The sequence below is a fragment of the Symphalangus syndactylus genome, chromosome 24, assembly GCF_028878055.3.
Source record: "Symphalangus syndactylus isolate Jambi chromosome 24, NHGRI_mSymSyn1-v2.1_pri, whole genome shotgun sequence".
NCBI lineage: Eukaryota > Metazoa > Chordata > Mammalia > Primates > Hylobatidae > Symphalangus > Symphalangus syndactylus.
The window spans coordinates 57,562,666-57,585,978 of NC_072446.2; the positions used below are offsets into that span (position 1 = coordinate 57,562,666).

Here is a 23,313-nt window from a genome sequence, read left to right on the forward strand (position 1 = left end):
CCTCCCAAAGTGCTGGGATTACAGGCGTGAGCCACCGCGCCCGGCCTATTTGTAAATTTCAAGTTCAGTAAATCACACAAATAAGTGTTTCTATGTGTATGCATAAGTATGAGTATGCAAAACGTTCACTGCAGTTAGAATTCTGGCTAAGTACACCAAAATTTCCATCAAACAGCCACAGTGAAGAAATAGTAAATCTCTTTTTCTCTTTTCCAATTTCCTAATTTTTTAAATGTCATGATTTATATAAATTATATGTTATTTCTCTCTTGCCTTTTATCTTAACATACTCTTCATGATTTTTTTTCTAACATCTTTATTGTCCAGCTATGTGAAACTACTAAATTCCAACATTAAAAGCATATTTCACACACAGGAAAATGCTTCTAGATTTTTAACCTGACTTAGCCCATTTTAAGAAAAGTTGGGCAAGCACATTTCACTTCCTCAAATTGGTTCAAGATAATGCTTCAGTTACTTTTCCCTTATTTTCTACATTTAGAAAATTAATAACCAGTGGCTATGCACTCACATATGGGCACATTAAATAAAAGCAACGAGAATGAAGTAAAAAATGTTCCCTCATATAAAAACTTTATGACACTCTCTACCTGTTTAAAAATCATTTCAAATAATGCCCACATTTAAAAGAAATAGGTCACTATCTCAGGCACACACACAAAAAAATTACACTTAACAAATTGTTAAGAGTTAAAATTTCTTCTGCCTGCTACTTCTCCTTGCCATATAGCATCACTGTACCAGGGAAGCATGAGAAGACAGTCTAAGCTTTCAAATTCTTTTGGGAAATTACTTTAAGAGGAATCAATAAAGTCTACAGTTAAGCCAAAAGCAAACTGATTATCAGCAAAAAAAAAAGTGAATTACAAATCCTCTCCCTCTACCTCTACCTCATTCCTGTAAGATTCCAATTTTATCTGGAATTATCAGGCCAGGGAGATTTCTACAAATATTCACCACTTACTACTCACCACAAGAATCGTTAAGAGGCTCATCATCTACTACTCATCACAAATTTGATGACCTGCCCAAATTTAATGACTTTTATGAGCATCACATAAAATTCATAATATATTGTATTTATCATTTTTACCAGTTTCAAAAGAATCCATACCAAAGTGGGTTGAGAACAGCTTTACAAGTTGGCCTGCTGCAAAGCACAGGTTCATATTGTACAGGAGGTAGGTCTGGACGTTCTTTCAAAGGAGTAAGGAGACAAGCCAGGGGTACAACCATTCTTGTAGCCTCCAGCCGGCTGGAAGGCCACACGTTCCAACTAAAACGCACACCATCCCGTTCTTCATTCTGCTGGATGAACTCCAGGTATGTCGCCATAGTCTAAAAGGGAACTGAAGATAAAACTTTAATGACCTTAATGGTACGTGAAATTCTGAACTAAATGTCAAAAAAAGAAGATGGGTCATGTAACGCAGTGTTTCTTTTTCTTTCCCATCTCAGCTCACTGCAGCCTCCGCCTCCCAGGTTCAAGCGATTCTCCTGCCTCAGCCTCCCAAGTAGCTGGGATTACAGGCATGTGCCATCACGCTTGGCTAATTTTTTGTATTTTTAGTAGAGGCAGGGTTTCACCATGTTGGCCAGGCTGGTCTCAAACTCCTGACCTCAGGTGATCCACTCGCCTCGGCCTTCCAAAGTGCTGGGATTACAGGCGTGAGCCACTGCACCCGGCCCATCTAACACAGTGTTTCTTAAGTACTTGGCAAGAACCTGTTGCTGTAGAATGACAGTATTTCTTTTCCATCCGATACCCAAAAGTCAGTTAACCGCACAGTTATCATTGACCGCTGCTCCTTTCTCACCTCTCCTCTCAAGCACTTAAAAATAAATCAAAGGAGTGGGAGGTTTACAATCACCTGATCATCTCCAAACTACATGTAGTTAAATACTACTACTTCAAACTTCCTCACAGATCACACGTCCTATCAGTCAAGCCAATTTCAGCCCCTTGTTCAAGGGTAAGTCTTGAACCCAGTTTCAGCATCCAACTATCCTCTCTAATCTCCTTCCTTTCTTCCTCTATTAAATTTTACATCCCAAGTGATTTTTTTTTTCAGTAGCAGGGGGGTGCTCATTCCCTTGCGCACTTTGTTAACTTTGGAGAAAAGAGCTGGATACTGATCTTCTTCAAGTTTGGTTCATAATGGGAACCAGTTTTGAGCTAAATTATTTCTACTTGGTATTACCAAAATTACTATTTTGCTGAGTCTCACCAGAACCTCTTTCTTTGCCACGGTTGCTTATGTTCATGCCTTGATAGGCTGTGGTCAAGGCCAGGCGCGGTGGCTCACACCTATAATCACAGCACTTTGGGAGGCTGAGACGGGCGGATCACGAGGTCAGGAGTTCAAGACCAGCCTGGCCAACACAGTGAAACTCCATCTCTACTAAAAATACAAAAATGAGCCAGGTATGGTGGCACGTGCCCATAGTCCCAGCTACTCAGGAGGTTGAGGCAGGAGAATCGTCTGAACTCGGGAGGTGGAGATTGCAGTGACGCGAGACGGTGCCATTGCACAGCCTGGGCGACAGAGCCAGACTCTGTTTCAAAAAAAAATGAAGACTGTGGTCAATAAAACTGTCCTACAGGCTAAACTCTCAAACCCAGATGATCCCAACTTCATTGAGTGTTTATTTTATTTTATTTATTTATTTATTTATTTGAGACGGAGTCCCGCTCTGTCGCCCAGGCTGGAGTACAGTGGCGCAATCTGGGCTCACTGCAAGCTCCGCCTCCCGGGTTCACGCCATTCTCCTGCCTCAGCCTCTCCGAGTAGCTGGGACTACAGGCGCCCGCCACTACGCCTGGCTAATTTTTTTGTATTTTTTAGTAGAGACGGGGTTTCACCGTGGTCTCGATCTCCTGACCTCGTGATCCGCCCGCCTTGGCCTCCCAAAGTGCTGGGATTACAAGCGTGAGCCACCGCGCCCGGCCTCATTGAGTGTTTATACATCCTGTTCATATCCTAAAATCTAGGGTAACACACAACTCAGCTATTGGGGTTCAAGGGAACAAGCCCCTCAAGAAAAGTAGTCAAAAGGCAAATTAAAGAGTCTATCAAATTAAAGTGGCCTCTCGCGCCCACTTCCTGAATACAGATAACAACTGTCTCTGTTATTTTGGGAAGTAACATACTGTAAATAATTTTAAGGCAATAATATTGCATGGCTAGAAAAGCAAATGAATTACTCTACTACATAAAGCCCAGAACACAAGAATTCCAATGTTTGCTCCAACTGAAACTCTAAGAAATCCATTTGTTATTTCTGGCAACGGCAAGAACCTGAAGCACTGTGTGCACAGGAAGCACTCTGGAGCTTCATGGGAAGCAAAGGGATAACTAAAGTCGGAATGAAAGCAAGTTCTAATATCACAACTCTCAGCAAGTATGTCAGCAGATTTCATTAAATAACCGTCTCTCTCTCAAAACGTTCTTTATTAAAAGGTACTGGCGGCCGGGCGCAGTGGCTCACGTCTGTAATGCCAGCACTTTGGGCGACCGAGGCCGGTGGATGACCTGAGGTCAGGAATTCAAGACCAGCCTGGCCAACATGGCAAAACCCCGTCTCTACTAAAAATACAAAAATTAGCTGGGCGTGGTGGCAGGCGCCCATGATCCTAGCTACTCGGGAGGCTGCGGCAGGGAGGACTGCTTGACCTTGGGAGGCTGCGGCAGGGAGGACTGCTTGACCTTGGGAGGCATTGGTTGCAGTGAGCCGAGATCGCGCTACTGCACTCCAGCCTGGGCGACAGAGCGAGACTCCATCTCAAAAAAAAAAAAAAAAAAGCTACTGGCTCCATCTAATGGTTTCCAAGTATGTACAGCCTAAGACCTGCTCCCTCCTTTTCCCACTGCCTGTTTCCCTCACCCTTCTAGGGTCTGGATTCTTAGCAGCGGACACATAATCCAAGGGCACTATAGAAGGTCCACTAATTATCTGAAGTTATGCGCATGAGGGAATGTGCCTTTTTTCTAGGGAGATGGGTCCATAGCTTTTACCAAAGTATCAACGGGGAAGGTATCTGAAGAGGTAAATAACTGAAAGTATGAATTAGTGAATGAATGAAAGGCCTGGAAAGATAACAGGAGAATACGCCAAAAAATCTGAACCACCCTTATCTCGCCAACTCGTAACTTCTCAGGACACAGTGACCATGTGTATATAAGAATAAGTGAGGTTTAATCCTTGAAGGGAGTCCAAGGACCTGGGTTCCAGTTCCAGCTGTCATGAAGCAAAAGTCGTTTCACTTGTCTGAGTCTTGAGTTTCTCAACTATAAAGCGGGGGTTGGGTCCTTCCAGCTGGGCGCACCCCACAATTCTGGGGAACCTGGAGCCAGAAATCGGTCCCGGCCTGGTGCGGGACGACACCCTCAGCGGACTCCCGGATCATCGATTCCCCCGCTACCCCAAACTGTCAAGAAAAGGCCTTATCCCAGAAGCCGCCCACCTCGCCCCCGGCAGAAACTCATAACTGTGCCCTCGGCCCTCCGTCACTTACGCGCCCCGCTCACCTGGCCGGAGCCGCTCACCTGGCTAGAGCCTTCCTCATCCACAGCTGCAACAGGCAGACTCCGGCTCCCACCGCCAAGTCCAGCTCAGCTCTCAACCGATTGGCCAGCGCCCCAGCGCGTCATGCCACGGCGCTGTCCACTGGCCAATCAAAGAGCGCTTCTCCGACGGACTGGAGGAAGCGAGAGACTCAGAGAAGCTCTGCCACCATCTTGGAACAGGGCAAGACAGGTGTGTCTCGCACTTCAAAACGAGAGTTCCTCGGAACACGTTTCCCCGCCCCTAAACGTTTCTGTTTCAGAAAACCCCGGTGCCTGCCGCACCGTTGCCTAAGCGCAGCCAGCGCTCCTCAGAGGTTCGCCCTGATACAATATGACATCCGCTCGTCTCAGTGGGAAGTCCCGCTGATCGCCTTAGCTACCGGAAAGCGAAAACGATGACGTATGCTAGTGGAACAGGGAGCTGCACTGGTTGGAAGAAACTAAGGCTGCCGGAAGAAGGTATTAGCATGCGGAAGGGGCGGGGCGAGTGGTGAGCGCGGCGGCGTTTACGCACTTGCTGGTTTGGGAATCGGTTTCTGTGGCCAGTTTGAAGTACAGAGTTGTGGTGGTGCTTCACGTTACAAGCTCTCCTCCCCTCCCTTGCTGAATGTCTTGGCGCTCTCAGCGGAGGCTGGCACTAGTGCACAGTCCCTAGCATCCTTCTACATGGAGATAAATAATTGAGAACTGTAATATTCAAGCATTTTAGGAGAGTAAGCTTATAAATACATGGAACACAACTTTCTTTTAAAAAATAATTCCAACTTTTAGATTTAGGGGGTACACTGCATATTTGTTACCTGGCTATGAGGTTTCGAATTCGAATGATCTGGTCACTCAGATACTAAGCATAGTACCCAAGTTTTTCTCGATTATTATTTTATTTTATTATTATTATTTTGAGATGGAGTCTCGCTCTGTCGCCCAGGCTGGAGTGCAGTGGCGCGATCTTGGCTCACTGCAACCTCTGCCCCTGGGTTCAAGGGATTCTCCTGCCTCAGTCTCGTGAGTGTCTGGGATTAAAGGTGCATACTACCACACCTGGCTAATTTTTGCGTTTTTAGTAGGGGTTTCGCCATGTTGGCCAGGCTGGTGTCGAACTCCTGACCTCAGGTGATCTGCCCACCTCGGCCTCCCAAAGTGCTGGGATTACAGGTGTGAGCCACCACGCTCAGCCTAAATTCTGTATTTCTGGGTCAGACTTTTCAACCTAACATCAGATTCAAATATTCAGCAACCTGCTGGGTTCTTCAAAGCGTGTTTACTGTGCACTGGTTACCAATTTAGTTCACTGCATCTTGGGCTGTACTTCTACTACCTGCCCGAGTCTGGTGAGCCAGAACACTCACATACACAAGTTACATGAAGTGGATTTATTACTCACAGAGAAGCAGCAAGGGACAGCAGAAGCCTAGGATTCATGATGAACTGGTCTCTCAAGACTCAGGAAAGCCACACGGTGCAGATCGACTCTCGTCTGTGCATGCCCACTTGTACTCCAGCTGGGAAAAGCCGTAAAAGCATTGAAGGACATCTTGTTTTTAGCGGGGCTAGAACACAGCCTGGGCTGTTCTGGCTATTTCCTCCTTATCTCAGAATATTATATTCCCAGCACATCGGAATTATTCTTCAGAACTACAAGCAAGAAAGTGGGGAGAACTGGGCCAGTCCAAGGCCGTCTGGAGAAATGTCCTGCAGATATCACTGGGTATTCTTGCACATCTCGATCTTAATATGTCCTAAACTGAATCCATCATCCCCCTGGCTCCCAGTGAACCTTCTGCCTCTTGTACCTTGTTTCACTTGAAGATGCCATTCTTCTCCCAGTTACTGAGTCTATAAAGTCGGAAGTTATCCTTGGCTCCTCCTTATTTCTAACCCCTCCACCTTGAAGGTGACAATCACTTGGTCTTGTTAATTTGTTACTCTAAATATTTCTGAATTTCATCTACTTGCTTAGTTCAGGCACTCATCCTCTGATTGGATTCCTGCAACAGTCTCTCGAATGATTGCTTTGCCCAAATTTTGCCTGGTCCAAAAATCACATTGGTTGCTGGATAGATTTCTCTAAATCACATATCTGACCCTACTATTCTCTTGCTTAAAACCCTACATAATTTTTCCATCATTCACAGGATACAGTAGGGGCCCCTGTGCTACTCATGGGCCTCAATGATCTACAGACCTCAATCCTCCAGTAATGAACCACCGTCCTTCTCAGCCCACATGTGCTGTTTGTTGTTTCGGTGCCCTTTTGCATGCCTTCCTCTCTGCCAAGAACAGCCTCTTCACCTCCCTTCCTTTCCCAGGAGCTGCCATGTGTGCTTCAAGACTTTGAAGAAGCCTTCCATTGACCTCCTTTCTCCTCAAGGTGGCAAAACCAAAAATCAAACCAACAAGTAAACAAAAGCGGTGGCAGAAAGGAAAAGTAACCACAGAAGAGAGGAGAATAGGTTTAGACCGTGAGTTTGAAGACTTAGAGACAAACTTCCCACAGAAAAGATCCTGACCTGAAAAGAAAAATCCAGGCAGAGGAAGATTATTCAGCAGGAGGGCCTCAGTGGAGGGTGGGTGATCCCTTTAGAAGGAGGGCCTCAGTGGAGGGTGGGTGATCCCTTTAGAAGGAGGGCCTCAGTGGAGGGTGGGTGATCCCTTTAGAAAGAGTCAAACTGTCTCAGCGAGTTCTTGAGAACAACTTCAATATTAGCAAATGAGGTACCAAATATAAAGGTGCATTTTCAGATTTTTAAAAATTCACAAAAATGGCCGAGTGCAGTGGCTCACGCCTGTAATCCCAGCACTTTAGGAGGCTGAGACGGGCGGATCACGAGGTCAGGAGATCGAGACCATCCTGGCTAACACGGTGAAACTCCGTCTCTACTAAAAAAAATTACAAAGAAAATTAGCTGGGAGTGGTGGTGGACGCCTGTAGTCCCAGCTACTGGGGAGGCTGAGGCAGGAGAATGGCGTGAACCCGGGAGGCAGAGCTTGCGGTGAGCCGAGATCGCGCCACTGCACTCCAGCCTGGGCGTCTGAGCGAGACTCCGTCTCAAAAACAAAAAAAATTGACAAAAATGTTGGCTTTTAGCTTTGAAACCAAAACTATTTCTTCTGTGATAACAATAAGCTCAGAAATTGTTTGTTCAAGAGATAAAAAGTAGAAAACAAAACGGATGTATGTAATTATAATCTTCTCAATTATTATCGGCATAAACAACCTAAGATAAGAGTTAATGTCACTGCCTTTTTTCTCCTTCTAGAAGAATAAGCTAACTAAATCTTAAGGAAAGCTAGATTGCTAGATCCTTTTTCAGCCCCCAGTTCCTGTTTAGGGAGTATCATTGCTTCTTAAACTGAAAACTACTAAGCAAACAACCAGTTGGTTATAGGAATGTCTCTGCTTGTTTTATGTTGAAATTTTATTCCTTTTTTTTTTTTTTTTTTTTTGAGACAGAGTCTCACTGTGTCACCCATGCTAGAGTGCAGTGGCATGATCATAGCTCACTGCAGTCTCCCATGGTCAAGCGATCATTCTACCTTAGCCTGCTGAGTACTGGGACTACAGGTGTACACCACCAAGCCTGGCTAATTTAAAACATTTTTGAAGACATGGAGTCTTGCCATGTTGCACAGGCTAGTCTCAAACTCCTGGGCTCAAGCAATCCTCCCGCTTTAGCCTCCCAAAATGCTGGGATTACTATTTTTAAATTTGAAAGAGCTATATTGAGGTATAATTGATGTACCTTAAGCTGCACATATTTAAAATGTACAATTTATTAAGTTTTGACACCCATCACCACAATCGAGATAATAAACATATATATCACCCCCAAAAGTTTCATGTCCCTTTGTTAATGGTGGAGGGTGTCCAGTTTCTTGGTGTCTTGAACAAACAATTAGACAAAACGCACAAAGAAAGGAAGGAATGAAGGTTTTCATTGAAAATGAAAGTACACTCCACATTATGGGAGCGGGCCTGAGCATAAGGGCTCAAAGTCCCCATTATAGAATTTTTGAGCATTTAAATACCCTCTACTTGGGGTACACCCTATGTAAATGAAGAGGATGAAGTAAAGTTACAAAGTCATTTAGCTGGCCTACGCCCTGTGGAGAGGATATTTCCTGTCATAACTGAAGTGTGAATCGGCCTTCTGTTCCCTGCCTCCAGACCCTATTTTCCTGGCTCATCTCCCTGCTGAGAGATGTGATCCCCATAAATCTTTATGGGAGGCAGAGGGACTGATTGTCTTTTTTCTGTAACTGCTTCATGCTGGCTTGGGGTGTAGTCCCTACCTATTGGTGATCATGGAACTCGCCCTGCTCTATCTAGTGGAGGCAGGGTAGTTTCTTGATGGCTAGGGGTGGTGTCTTCACCTGGAACTGGCTGGAACCTTTGTTGCGTGATCATCTGAAGCTTGATGGTCTCTAGACGAGAGGAAATTAATTTGGTTAAAAGATTTAATGGCAACTTTAGGGGGTGGATACCTACGCTGTCAGAGATGTTTGTTATAGAGATTTGCAGAAAAAAAAACAAAACCTAGTCTGTTCTAGAATCTATGTTTCCTTAAAGTCTTAGCACAAGCAACTCCATTTTGGTTTAGTTTGGTTTGTTGGGGCCTAATGCATGAGCTTAGTCCAAAACAATGGCCTCATAAAATTTTGTGGAAAAAATTCACCCTTTTTGGTCAGGTTCTCACTTAGGTGAGAGTGTGACCAAAACTTAGGGCCTTAGCGCCACTCTCAGTTACCATCATTTTGGGTTTCGGTCTCAGCACATCATTTATAGATTTTGGTGTTCTCATGGTTGCACATTTCTTTCAGCTTTTGTCATTCAGTTGAAGAGAGAACATCTGATGTTCTAGAGATGACCGTGTGCAAACATTTAAAACCTTTGAGAGAATACAGCACGCCAGGGAGACTATTATTATAACTATTGGGAGGATAACACCAAGAGTTCGGGGTATGCTCCTAAACCCAAGGCCCCAATCAACGAAACCTCCTAAAATCAAATAGATCAAAGAATGAGCTAGATAAAGAGTTTACGCACTTGACTAAGCAATTTCTTCGTTAATCCTCTACCACTGAATTTCATTTTTTTCTTTTTTCCTTTTTTTTTTTTTTGAGACGGAGTCTCGCTGTGTCACCCAGGTTGGAGTGCAATGGCACGGTCTCGGTTCACTGCAACCTCTGCCTCCTGGGTTCAAGCAATTCTCCTGCCTCAGCTTCCTGAGTAGCTGCCATTACAGGCACCTGCCACCACACCTAGCTAATTTTTGTATTTTTAGTAGAGACGGAGTTTCGCCATGTTGGCCAGGCTGATTTTGAACTCCTGACCTCAGGTGATCTGCCTGCCTCGGACTCCTAAAGTGCTGGGATTACAGACATGAGCCACCACGCCCAGCCAACAAGGGATACATTTCTAATCATTGCTTCTTTTACTTCAAACCATGGTAAAAGGACCTAACAAATGGGATGCCTTTCTAGAAGAGTGAAGGCCTCCTGGCAATGTTTTCTGTTTGTTTGTTTTTTTGGTTTTTTTTTTTGAGACGGAGTCTCGCTCTGTCGCCCAGGCTGGAGTGCAGTGGCGCAATCTGGGCTCACTGCAAGCTCTGCCTCCCGGGTTCATGCCATTCTCCTGCCTCAGCCTCTCCAAGTAGCTGGGACTACAAGCGCCCGCCACCACGCCCGGCTAATTTTTTTTGTATTTTTAGTAGAGACGGGGTTTCACCGTGGTCTTGATCTCCTGACCTCGTGATCCGCCCGCCTCGGCCTCCCAAAGTGCTGGGATTACAAGCGTGAGCCACTGCGCCCGGCCGGCAATGTTTTCTTTAACCCGTGATGTGGGTTAGAGGAGTGAACCAATGTTTTGTTTTTGACTGATTATAAAGCAACGCATGTACCATTAAAGTTTCTTACCTACTTCGGGCCTTCATCTTTTATCTATCAAAGTATAAGGTTATCCATGTCTAAGGCTGGCTGCAAATTCCTTCACAAATAAAAGTATACCCCATAAGTGCACATAACAGACCCCTTTTTCACTTCTATTGTTTGTAGAGGCATAAGCAAGAAAAAAAATATTGAAAGATAAGGGTTTTATGATAGAAGTCTTAATCTGTGAACTTGGGAAAAGCTGTTCACATCAAGGATGCCATTTTCTTCTTGGGAGAAATTTCCCAGGGTAGCTTTACGTCAAAAGTTCCAACGGGTGCACAGTTCCAAAAGTGTGGAGGGACCCTTCTCAGTTGCGAGACCATGAACCCAAAGCCCAAGGTCCTGAAGTTTTGTTGTAGTGAGGATGGCAAGGTCAGTCTTCTCCAATGTTTCCAGAAAATTCAAACCATAAAAAGCCTTCTTTACTGGGTGAAAATACACCGTAGCATAATAAGCTACTGTTATAACATCAGCCCTTTTGCATGGGAAAGCTTTTATACAATCAGAAAGACAAACTGGAATTCAAATAACAATTGAATGAAATCCCCTTACAAAATGTTTAAATGGTCCACCGGGTGACCAAATGTACATGAAGCTTTAATTGTCTTCCCAGGAATATGGGACTAAGCATTGGTTATAAACTATTTTAAACAATTTCAGTATCAGCTGGTTTAATATGAAAATCTGACAAAGTATTTTCTTGGTATTTAATTAAATTTTTTTTGTTTGTTTTACTTGGATTAGTAGCTTTGTGCAAAGAAATTTCATTCAAATCAATGAAAAACAACAACCAGGGCTGATACTACCAAAAATTGTTTTAAAATCAGAAGGAAAAATAATATGGATTTCAGGCGTTTCCAAGTTATAAATGGGTTTTCTGCATGTTTGAAACCAAAAACAAACTTTCCTATAGAAATACCAGTAAATCTAGCAAAGAAATAACACACCCCAAGCATGTCATAGCCTGTCTTAAATAAGGGGAAAACATGAGAGCACTAGTAAGAGGCAAGTAAAGGGTGCTTTACTTTACAATTGATGGAAGCTCGCCCGCTTTGTTCTTGGCTGCCCCACGCAGCCAGCGGAAGGCAGGCCAAGGAGGAAAAAGCCCGGCCTCCCCCGTCCCCGAAACTACAACTCCCAGGATGCCGCGGCGCAGTCTCCCTGCGGGTGCAGGCTGGGCTCAGCTCCGCTGGACCGGCGCTGGGGGACTCTGGTCTCGCTGCACTCATGGCTTCTCCTAGCAAGGCAGTGATTGTTCCCGGGAACGGAGGCGGGGATGTGACCACGCACGGCTGGTATGGCTGGGTGAAAAAGGAGCTGGAGAAGGTAAGCGCCCAACGCCTCGCTGCTCCGTGAAGTCAACCTGGAGGGAGGGACGGCGGGAGAGGACTGAGGGCTGAAGTTTGAACATGCGTCTAATCCCCTCCAGCAAAGCCCTGTGTGTTTTCCTTCCTCTTCCCCGCTACCTTCTCTTAAAGTCTGAGCTAGTGGTCGAATTTTGACTGGTAAAACCGCCTGGAAGACTTCTCTGAGGGCTCAGCCTTTCGAGTTAAAGGAACCCCTTTGAACTACCGAGGCTGAGCCCCCGAGCCCCGCCCCCCATATCTGCTGCTGGTTCAGATTTGGGACTTCCCAGATAATTTTACATCTTCACTGCTCCCCGCTTCAGCTTTTAAAAAATTAAATGTGCTATACTTAATATATACAAAGGATATACGTAACATGCGTCTACATTATGAGGCATAATGTAATGAATTACCAAACTAAAATCTGGGACATTGCCTATACATCATTTTCCAAACGACCCGTATGTCTACCCATCTCAGTCCCGTGCCATCCTGAAATTTTTTCATCTGCTTCTCTTTTTAAAATTAAAGTACTTTTCAACCTATGAATATACCTTTTAAACAATAGACTGTTCTATTTGACTTCTTGGTGAGCTTTATAAAAATGGCATCTTACTGGAAGCTGCCCTGTGCCGTTTGGTTTTTATTTTTTAACCCTCTTCTGTAACCAGGCGGTAAGTCGGCTCCCTGGGTTGCCGTCCTCTAGAGCGGGTCTCCAGAACAGATTTCAGGGCTGTGGCTGAAAACCCTGGTCAGAGCTACAACCCCAAAGGTCGGGGCTGGAGCTTCTGAGAGGATGCTATCTCCAAATTTCTGTATCACGTTCCTGTGCCACGTTTTACCTACTCCCTGGCACACAGTCTATTTGGCTCCAGGTCAGTCTGTCTAGAACACATTTGTTCATGCCTCTCTATAGATGCAGGCCTGTAGAGGCAAATATGGGTGTACAAATGCAGATATAGGTCTCTCTATAGAGATCAGCAGAGCTGCCTAGATACAGAACTACAGATGGAGTTCATGCGAAAGGATGGTCACTTAACCTACTTCATTTCATAACACAAGTTAATACTGAATTGGTAACAATCATATCAGGTGCCTCATTTCTTATTGGCAAAGTATTAGTTGTAATTAAGCTCTTTATTATAGCTTTTTCTCCCCCCTCATATCATAGATACCTGGTTTCCAGTGTTTGGCTAAAAACATGCCCGACCCAAGTAAGTTTTAAACTTGTTTTTAAACAGCCTCATCTTGTTGGGTTTTGATATTACCATTTTTGTGGTAGAGAACAAGAATATTGTAGTGGAGAAACCAAAGATGCCTATATACCTGAGAAAGAATAAGGCAAGCAGCTTGGGGAGGAGGGTGTGAACCAAAAGCCATGGAAAATTCTAGTAAGGATCAGGAAAGCACCTGGGCATGGTAAAAATTTTCAACTTTGCACCAACTTGATTTTTCCCTTCTGTATGTCTACAAATATTTTCAGGCAGAATTTGTGGGTATTATATTTGAGGCATAGGTATAAAACTTTACAGCATCTATTTGAGATCCTAATGTTTAAAAATGTCATATTGTGAGTCGGGCGCGGTGGCTCACGCTTGTAATCCCAGCACTTTGGGAGGCCGAGGCAGGCGAATCACGAGGTCAGGAGATCGAGACCACGGTGAAACCCCGTCTCTACTAAAAAAAAAATACAAAAAATTAGCCGGGCGTGGTGGCGGGCGCCTGTAGTCCCAGATACTCGGAGAGGCTGAGGCAGGAGAATGGCGTGAACCCGGGAGGCAGAGCTTGCAGTGAGCCGAGATCGCGCCACTGCACTCCAGCCTGGGCGACAGAGCGAGACTCCGTCTCAAAAAAAAATAAAAAGTCATATTGTTACTTTTGTTCTGGGTATGCCTATGACTTGTCTCAGGAATCCCCATTTTGGAAAGAATGAATAAATGTGTGTGAATTTTAGAATGTTGCAAGAGTTTTTTTGCTTTTTTCTTTGAGAGGGAGTCTGGCTCTATTGCCCAGGCTGGAGTGCTGTGGTGTGATCTTAGCTCACTGCAACCTCTGCCTCCTGGGTTCAAGTGATTCTCCTGCGTCAGCCTCCCAAGTAGCTGGGATTATGGGCACGCGCTACCACGCCTGGCTAATGTTTTTTGTATTTTTAGCAGAGACGGGGTTTCACCATTTGGTCAGGCTGGTCTCGAACTCCTGACCTCAAATGATCTATCCACCTCAGCGTCCCAAAGTGTTGGGATTACAGGTGTGAGCCACTGCACCTGACCAATAGCTTTTTTTTTTTTAAGTTTGAAAGTTTACATTAAAATTTCAGAGTTATATTTTATTATTTCCTTAGTATTTTCTTACAAGAACATGGTAAATAAAAAAAAAAAAAAAAGGGAAAAGAAAAACTATTTACCAGAACTGTGGACTTGGGTCTTTCAAGTAGTAATATATAAATCTTTGGCTCTGTTAACACAGTCTTGTCTCCTGCTGTGGTCCTGCAGTTTTAAAAGTTGTGAATTGCTGAATAGTTGTCTGTTTGAAAGGTGGGGCAGCATTGGATTCAGACTGCCACTGTCAAATGACAGACCTTTTCTTTACCCTGAACCTTAAGTTACAGCACGAGAGAGCATCTGGCTGCCCTTCATGGAGACAGAGCTGCACTGTGATGAGAAGACTATCATCATCGGCCACAGTTCTGGGGCCATCGCGGCCATGAGGTGTGATCTTTGTTAAACTGCTCTCCCCTTTGTGGGCTCCAGCCATGCTTGCTTGAGAAATACCTTGTGTATATCTTAAATTTCTGTTGCAGAGGAAACAGTGCTGACCTCTAAAGTGGTAACATAATCTGTCCTAATTCCTTCCTGGTTTTGCTAGTGGATTGAAAAAAAACAAAAAATCTGCTCTTACTGAGATGCAGTGATCCTTTTAAAGCATAAGTGGCTGCAAACCCCAGTGGCTTCCCATCAGTCAGCTCTGATTCTGTCTCTACAGACTCTCCTTCTCTCCTCCCAGCTAGGTTTACTGACCTCATTGCAGTTCCTGGAACATGCCAAGTACACACACATCTTAGCCTGCTCTCATGTTTCTACCTGGGATACTCTGGCCCTAGACATCTGCATGGCTTTCTATTCCCCTTGAAGTGTCTGCTCAAATGTCCCCTTTTGGTGAAGCCTTCTCTAATCACTCCATGTGAAACGCCTTCCTCACTCTACTGGCTCCTATCTCTTTTATATCTTCTTATCTGCAGCACTTTTTACCATCTGACATCCTGTTTATTTCTGTCTCCTGTCAATAGAATGTAGACTCCATGAAGGCAGGGCTTTGTTCACTCTGGCACTGAAACCCCATTGCCTAGAAGAGAGCCTGGCATATGGTAGATTGTGTCTGCAGTGTTACCCACCTGCGAATCCCCAGTCCTTAGGATTCATGGGCACATCCCTACTGCTCTCATTAGAATATTGCATCTCCCCTTTTAGCCTTATAAGGCCTAGCAGGTAGGGAATTAGCTGGCTGAATAAGCTAAGTTTAGCCTATAAGGGTTGAGTTTCTTTCATATTTGCTAGACAAAATCACAAAGGATAATAGTTTTTATTTGTTCCAAGCAGTCACTTAGGATGTTACATGAATTGCATGTCAGGGAATCTTGCCAAATTTCCTAACCTTTCAGCCACACTGATGAAAGTTACAAGAGTATTTCAGGATGGAGCCACAAAATTATGGAACACTCCTAGTATAAGGATGTTTATATGCTGTCAGGGGTTGTCTGGAAAAGGAAGAGCTCCTTGTATTATTGAATTCTGTTCCAACTCAAGGCCAACTGCATTTTTCTCAAGCTATTGATTAGTAAAGATGTGCCTGCTTTTAAAGATCCTTGAACTCACTGCAGGATTATTAGCAACCTTCTAAGAATTGACTTCTAAAGTTAAGGGAGGCAAGGAGAAAAATGGATGTCAAAACGATTGGGTTAAGGTTGTAGAATTTCCTATTGACAAAATCATAGAGGACTACCCTACAGATGACTCTAATCATGAAAGGGAAATCGTGCCTTTCCAATGGAGAGATCAGGTGGATATCACCTTAAGCAAATGATCAAACTTAATCTTACCAATAATAGACTGGCATCACGTGTCCCCTGATGTGATGGCATGGGAAGGACACAGCATCACCTATGTAGTATCCTTGCCAGAAATGTTCACCTCAGTCTAGTTAGGAGGAAACAGACAATCCTATTTAGAGGATAATGTACAAGACAACTGGCCTAAACTCTTAAACAATGTTAATGTCATTTAAAACAAAATTTTTTTTTTTTTTTTTGAGACAGAGTCTCGCTCTGTCGCCCAGGCTGGAGTGCAGTGGCGCAATCTCGGCTCACTGCAAGCTCTGCCTCCCGGGTTCACGCTGTTCTCCTGCCTCAGCCTCTCCGAGTAGCTGGGACTACAGGCACCCGCCACCACACCCAGCTAATTTTTTTTTCTATTTTTAGTAGAGACAGGGTTTCACTGTGGTCTCAATCTCCTGACCTCATGATCCGCCCGCCTCGGCCTCCCAAAGTGCTGGGATTACAAGTGTGAGCCACCGCACCCGGCCACATTTTTTGTTTATTGGGAAAGGTTTGCACAAGTTTCAACTACCTTGAAAATTGAGTAGTGGCTGGGCACGGTGGCTCACGCCTGTAATCCCAGCACTTTAGGAGGCCAGGGTGGGTGGATTATTTGAGGTCAAGAGTTCAAGACCAGCTTGGCCAACATGGTGAAACCCCGTCTCTACTAAAAATACAAAATTAGCTGGGCGTGGTGGTGCATGCCTGTTATCCCAGCTACTCAGGAGGCTAAAACAGGAGAATCGTTTGAACCCAGGAGGTGGAGGTTGCAGTGAGCCAAGATTGTGCCACTGCACTCCAGCCTGGGTGACAGAGTGAGACTCTGTCTCAAAAATAAAAAGAAAAATGAGTAGAAGCTCATCCAGTAGTCAGGGTTGGGCTTGTAGTTCTGCACTTTCCTTGGTATTTTTCACATCAACCTCAACAGCAGACAGCACGTGCTTTCTGTAGGCTACCTCAAATGAGTTTTTAAGTAGTTTATTGACTTTTTGGTGATCAGAGGTAACATTACATATTAGCTGACATCATTTTTCTTTCTCCAGGTATGCAGAAACACATCGAGTATATGCTATTGTATTAGTGTCTGCATACACATCAGACTTGGGGGATGAAAATGAGCGTGCAAGTGGTAAGTCCAAAGGTAGAAATCTGAGCAAAGCCCTTCTCTAGACATGGGGCTGTCTGTTCAGGTTGTAAAAACAGTGCTGTCTTTCAGATAGGCTAAAACATTCTAATAGCATATGAGAAAGATTTACCACCTATCTTTGGATATAAGTTTGCACTTTGATTTCTTCCCAAGCTGTAAGTCTAGAATTGAACCCTAGAGGCCTGGTTTTAGTTGAACCATATACCACCTCTTCATGAGTAACTGTGGTATCAAGCCCTACAGATTTGAAAACAGAAGAAGTGCTTCTAACTCACACATAGGCTCTGCTCCTTTGTGTCTCTATGTGGGTCGCCAGTAGGTATTTTAGAATATCTAGAAGGGAGATTATCCATGGGCACTGAAAGATCATTTTTTTTTCCCCCATAGGATACTTCACCCGCCCCTGGCAGTGGGAGAAGATCAAGGCCAACTGCCCTTACATTGTGCAGTTTGGCTCCACTGACGACCCGTTCCTTCCCTGGAAAGAACAACAAGAAGTGGCCGATAGGTTGGAAACCAAATTGCACAAATTCACTGACCGTGGCCACTTTCAGAACACAGAGTTTCATGAACTGATTACTGTGGTAAAGTCTTTGCTCAAAGTACCAGCATAGACTGTATGATTTCTGCTATTTTGCATCCCAATATAGGGGTAGAATAATATCTACTATCAGCTGATTACTAGACACATAGAACATCCAGTTAAGTTCCAAAAGTGCCTGAAAAACAAACACAAGTTTCAACATTCAATCTAAGTTACAAGTAGCATTTCCATTTTCCATAGGCTCTAAAACTCCCCAAATTGCTATGAGCTACTGCAGTATTTTCTTCATTTGATAAGAAACATAAGGACAGCTTAACTACCCTTCTCTATCCAAAGTAAGTCAGAAACAGAACCCAGGTTTCCTGATTCCCACTCCTGAGTAAAATTAAATAGGTTTTATGTATGTTGCATGTGTTGCACACTTTTCCTCTTTGAAATCAAACTTTTCGATTTCATTGGGGAAAGAAAACCTGACTGAAAGTCCAGAGTGTTAGCTTAGAACTCAGAATACTAGCTGCTGTTTCAAGCTGGCCCCGGACATTTAAACCCAGACCAGGGCCTTCACCTCTGACACTTGCCCCTAAGTCCTTCAGACATGTTGAGAGAGACTGAGACAGGAGTCTTCCAGAGTCAGGCAGGAAGGAGAAGCACAGCAATATACATACATAATATACGTACAACTGACTAGATTTGTTTGAGACAAGAGTGGTGGGATCAGAGCCATGTGGAGAGCTCATGGCCTGTCTAAATTGTTGCCATGTGGAAATGGGGCAGAGTGTTGCCAATTTTCTGATTTTTTGTGTGGAAAAAAAATCTCCAAATTATAGTTTTTAAATTTCGGGATGCCGGGCGCGGTGGCTCACGCTTGTAATCCCAGCACTTTGGGAGGCCGAGGTGGGTGGATCATGAGGTCAGGAGATCGAGACCACGGTGAAACCCCGTCTCTACTAAAAATACAAAAAATTAGCCGGGCGTGGTGGCGTGCGCCTGTAGTCCCAGCTACTCGGAGAGGCTGAGGCAGGAGAATGGCGTGAACCCGGTTGGCGGAGCTTGCAGTGAGCTGAGATTGCACCACTGCACTCCAGCCTGGGTTACAGAACGAGACTCTGTCTCAAAAAAAATAAATAAATAAATTTGGGGAATGCATACACACACACACACACACACACACACACACACACACACGCAATACATATGGAGTATGTAAGTTGGCAATAACAGTATACATCAAAAAATTTATAAACGGCCGGGCGCGGTGGCTCACGCTTGTAATCCCAGCACTTTGGGAGGCCGAGGCGGGTGGATCACAAGGTCAGGAGATCGAGACCACGGTGAAACCCCGTCTCTACTAAAAAAATACAAAAAATTAGCCGGGCGTGGTGGCGGGCGCCTGTAGTCCCAGCTACTCGGAGAGGCTGAGGCAGGAGAATGGCGTGAACCCGGCAGGCGGAGCTTGCAGTGAGCCGAGATTGCGCCACTGCACTCCACCCCGGGCGACAGAGCGAGACTCCGTCTCAAAAAAAAAAAAAAAAAAAAAAAAAAAAAAAAAAAAAAATTTATAAACACCGCAAGACAAATAAAATCCAAGCCATCCATTTGTGACCACAATCATAAGCATTCACTTAGCCAGGGGCTTTTAGATAATTATCTGTGAAGTCTGAGAAAAGACTAAGATAACCAAGATGAACTTGATGTCAAAGGACGAAATCGTGAGGACAATTTGGATTTTGTTCTAAAGATGTGTTTTTAAAAAGAACCTTTCCGTACTTCATGTTCTGTTCTGTAGAGTTCCACCTTTTAACTTCCATGGCCCTTTAGATCTCTTTAAAGCACATTCCATTTTCTTCTCATCATACTTCCTCAGAAAACCTTTTTTTGGCTGGGTGTGGTGGCTCATGCCTGTAATCCCAGCACTGTGGGAGGCTGAGGTGGGTGTATTGCTTGAGGCCAGGTGTTTGAGGCCAGCCAGGGCAACATAGCAAGACCCCATCTCTACAAAATATTAAAAAATTAGCTAGGCATGGTGGTGCACACCTGTAGTCCTAGCTACTTGGAGCTGAGGCAGGATTGCTTGAGCCCAGGAGTTTGAGCCTTCAGTGAGCTATGATCACACCACTGTACTCCATCCTGGGTAATGGAGCAAAGAACCTGTCTCTTAAAAAAATAAAATAAAATAAACACCCTTTTTCATTTCCCAACATTTTTTGGCTATTATGATCTCTACGTGTTACTTCAAATAATTTCCAGTGAATCCACACTTGATGTTGCAAAGCCTAAGTTTGCTGCAGAAATATAATTTCCTACACTTCATGCCTAAAGGAGATTCAGAGCTATCGCTTAAAACCAAGAGTCTTGGTTTTTAAATGTGCTTAGACAAAAAAAATCAGAAAAGGTACCCTAATCGCTTAACAGCAATCATCTTTGGGGAATGGGCATTTTGGTAGGTACAGTGTGGTGGATGTCCTTACTATTATTTTTGAGACAGTGTCTTGCTCTCTCTCCCAGGCTGGAATTCAGTGGCACAAATCTCAGCTCACTGTACCTCCGGCTCCTGGGTTCAAGTGATTCTCATCTCAGCCTCCCAAGTAGTGTGAACTAATGGCATGTGCCACCACGCCTGGCTAATTTTTGTATTTTTAGTAGAGACAGGGTTTCACCATGTTGGCCAGGCTGGTCTCAAACTCCTGGCCTCAAGTGATCCACCCACCTCAGCCGCCCAAACTGTTGGGATTACAGGCATGAGCCACCATGCCCTGCCCCTTATTTTACTTTATCCTCCTGATTATTTGGATTTGCTACACTAAACATGTATTTTATAATAAAAAATAATTAAGATTTCAAACAATGTATTTGACTACTAAAAAGCAAATTATATAAATCAGTTGAATAATAATGTTGTTAAAGAGGCTGTTTAGCATGAATTTGACCAAATCTATAGTCAAAGTTTGATTCTACTTGAATTTTTTGGAAATTTGCTGTTGTATTACTTATTCTTTGCCTTGTTCTCTGTGAAGTCCTTTCCTAAAAAAACAAACTTATACAATTTAGTTCACAAAACTTTGCTGACCTCTTTCTCTGTAGAAATGAAAACTAAATATATATATATAATTGAGAAATAATTCTGATACTCTTCATTCCTATAAAAGTAATTAAGATAGACCTATAGGATTGTTGAACTTTGCTGCCAAATATAGTAACCAGTAATCACAGCTAGCTGTAAAATTGAAAATTCAGTTCAGTCAAATTAGCCATATTTCAAGTGCTCAACAGCCACTGGTGGCTATTGGTTACCTTACTGACCAGCCAATATAGGCTATTTCCGTCATTATAGAAAGCTCTATTGGTCTAGGACATATATTTTGTATTTTCCCCTCACCTACGATCCAATAATGAGTAATAGTTCAAAGTAAAAGTGACTTAATTTGAAATTACTTCTGTTTGGCTAGTTTGCTTAGCTGATCACCACCAACATCATAGGTCTAGAAATCGCCCAACTAAGATCAGGGGTGTTTCATGGGAAAATCCACACAAACTATTCATTAAAAACCATAGAGCCATGGACTGTCATTTCTGATTTCTGTTTGATTCTTTGTGGTCATCATTGAATATACAGGGGCCTCTATACACTCTGGGGAGTATCTATTCTCAGGTGAGCAAAATACCGAATACTGAATGGAAATCAACTGTAAATATGAGGACTTCATATGCAACTTGAATTTTTGGTGCTGTCCGGAGTCTAGAGCCCCACAATCTGTTTTGGTTACAGTTTATCCCTGTAGGATAAATGATCCATTTAACTATTCATCAGAGGTGCTGTATTTTTAAATTGTCTCTTGTCTCCTTCAGTTAATTTTCAAATTAAAAACATGCTGTGGGAAAAAAGCTTGAAGGTTCTCTTTATTGGTGAGGTAAGGAATACTTTTGTTTTAGCTATTGAATGTTAAGCTCTAAAAACCAATCTTTAGCTATAAAGACATAAGACAAAGTCTATATTTAAAACATGTAAGCTGGTTTCTTCTCATTTCTAGCTCTCTTCCAAGTTCATTTTTCTTACTACATAAAACTAGTGCCTTTTTGATAGGCCAAGTCCTGGGAAGGACAGACATTGTTCTTACCATTCCAACTCTCACTGAGGGTGGAAGAGAAACCCTCTGTCTGTAGTTTCAGGTTCCCAGATCCTTCATATATATATATATATATATATATATATACATATATATATATATTTTTTTTTTACAGTCCAGAGATCTTTTATTAACAACTATTATGCCATGAATTCATAGGGAATAAGTTCCAGCAGCTCAGGCTCCTTCCCATTGGTTCTCACAAAGTGTGCTTCTCTGGGTGGAGCAGGCTGGCACTTCAGTTGAACCCAGGTAACTTTCTCTTTTTTTTTTGGAGACGGAATCTCGCTGTCACTAGGCTGGAGTGCAGTGGCGCAATCTCAGCTCACTGCAACTTCTGCCTCCCAGGTTCAAGCGATTCCCCTGCCTCAGCCTCCTGAATAGTTGGGACTACAGGTGTACGCTACCATGTCCAGATAATTGTTGTATTTTTAGTAGAGACAGGGTTTCACCATGTTGGCCAGGATGGTCTCGATCTCGTCACCTTGTAATCCGCCCACCTGAGCCTCCCAAAGTGCTGGAATTACAGGCGTGAGCCCCCATCCCTGGCAAACCCAGGTACCTTTCTCTTTGGCTTCTTTTTTTTTCTGATCATTTTCCTCATGCATTTCAGGAAGCTATCTTGGCTCTTAGAGTGCTTAGTGTGCTCAATATGCACATTAATGCTCTTGGAAAGAATCTTGCCCTTGTTTGTTTACAACAGTGCCAACAGCATGCTGGGTAACATTGCAGACTCTTCCAGTTTTGCCATGGTAACACTTGTGGGGCATTCCTTTTTGAACAGTACCCATTCCCTTGTTGTCTACGATATCACCTTATAGATTCGCATATACGTGACCAAAAGAACAACTCCATGTTTTCTAAAAGTCCTAGAGAACATATATCGGGTGCCTCTCCTCTTTCCCTTTATGTTCATCATTTTGGCGAATTACTGGAAGATGGGGGTTCCGGCCAAAAGGCTGTATATCTTATATATGTATGTACATCCAATACTTGAAATAATTTTTGTTACAAGGAGCTAGTGTCATCAAATGCTAATTCACAGAATGTGGCCTGAATTTTATTTTACTGATACCATTTATCTTTAACAACTCTTCTTGATATCTACTTAGAGCATCATCTCCAAACTGGTATTAGAACCCAACCCTCAGTACTAGTGGAGCTTGAATTCCTTTCCATGGGTCCCATGTTTTTGGCTTGGATACAGAAACTTCTAAGTGGAGCTACAAAGTGAAAATATGAAGCTGAAATTCTAAAAAGCCCTACAGTCAACTTCTGTGCAACAATACATCAAATAACCTAGTGTTTTCTATGTGGCTGACCATAGGAACTGAAAGTGCTATTAGAACTGAGGACAATTATAATGGCTTTCTGCTTAGACACATCACACCATGATTTAGAACAGAATAAGGAAGGGAAATAAATCTAAAACAGAATAAGAAAAAAGAATGTTATCCCTTCTCTCAAAATAAACTGTGAGTGGAGGGCATGGAGTATATTTAGTTTTAGTTAATGCTATAACAGAATACCGTAGACTGGTGG

General features: G+C 43.5%; 2 protein-coding genes and 1 long non-coding RNA gene across 11 annotated transcripts in view; 2 read left to right on the forward strand and 1 right to left on the reverse strand.

The window, feature by feature from the left end:
* The window catches only part of SEC23B (SEC23 homolog B, COPII coat complex component), a 54,569-nt gene extending 49,479 nt beyond the window's left edge, over nt 1-5,090 (reverse strand). For 2 of the 9 annotated variants that reach the window (XM_063633909.1, XM_063633907.1), the window contains exons 1-2: nt 4,569-4,988; nt 1,136-1,370 (exon numbers count right to left, since the gene is read on the reverse strand). In XM_063633909.1, the coding sequence (XP_063489979.1) occupies nt 1,136-1,356 (221 nt within the window). In that variant the 5' untranslated portion in view covers nt 1,357-1,370; nt 4,569-4,988. Of the gene's footprint in view, nt 1-1,135; nt 1,371-4,243 lie in introns of all 9 variants that reach the window. The other 7 variants (XM_055265261.2, XM_063633904.1, XM_055265262.2 and 4 more) reach the window with 7 other exon arrangements.
* Nucleotides 4,937-8,424, forward strand: LOC134735884 (uncharacterized). Its single transcript, XR_010119449.1, has 2 exons — nt 4,937-5,048; nt 6,202-8,424. It is a non-coding gene; the product is annotated as an uncharacterized lncRNA (long non-coding RNA).
* Nucleotides 8,425-11,332: 2,908 nt separating this feature from the next.
* On the forward strand, nt 11,333-21,214 carry RBBP9 (RB binding protein 9, serine hydrolase). The gene is made up of 5 exons (XM_055265264.2): nt 11,333-11,846; nt 13,038-13,080; nt 14,469-14,574; nt 17,000-17,085; nt 17,491-21,214. Exons 1-5 carry the CDS (start codon nt 11,556-11,558, stop codon nt 17,715-17,717), a joined length of 753 nt encoding a protein of 250 aa, XP_055121239.1. The 5' UTR covers nt 11,333-11,555; the 3' UTR covers nt 17,718-21,214.
* The last annotated feature ends 2,099 nt before the right edge of the window (nt 21,215-23,313 follow it).

Coding starts and splice junctions, on each gene's coding strand:
- RBBP9 (XM_055265264.2), top strand. CDS start 11,556: ATGGAAGCTCGCCCGCTTTGTTCTTGGCTGCCCCACGCAGCCAGCGGA. Junction 11,847..13,037: donor TGAAAAAGGAGCTGGAGAAG/GTAAGCGCCCAA, acceptor CTCATATCATAG/ATACCTGGTTTCCAGTGTTT. Junction 17,086..17,490: donor TGAAAATGAGCGTGCAAGTG/GTAAGTCCAAAG, acceptor TTTCCCCCATAG/GATACTTCACCCGCCCCTGG.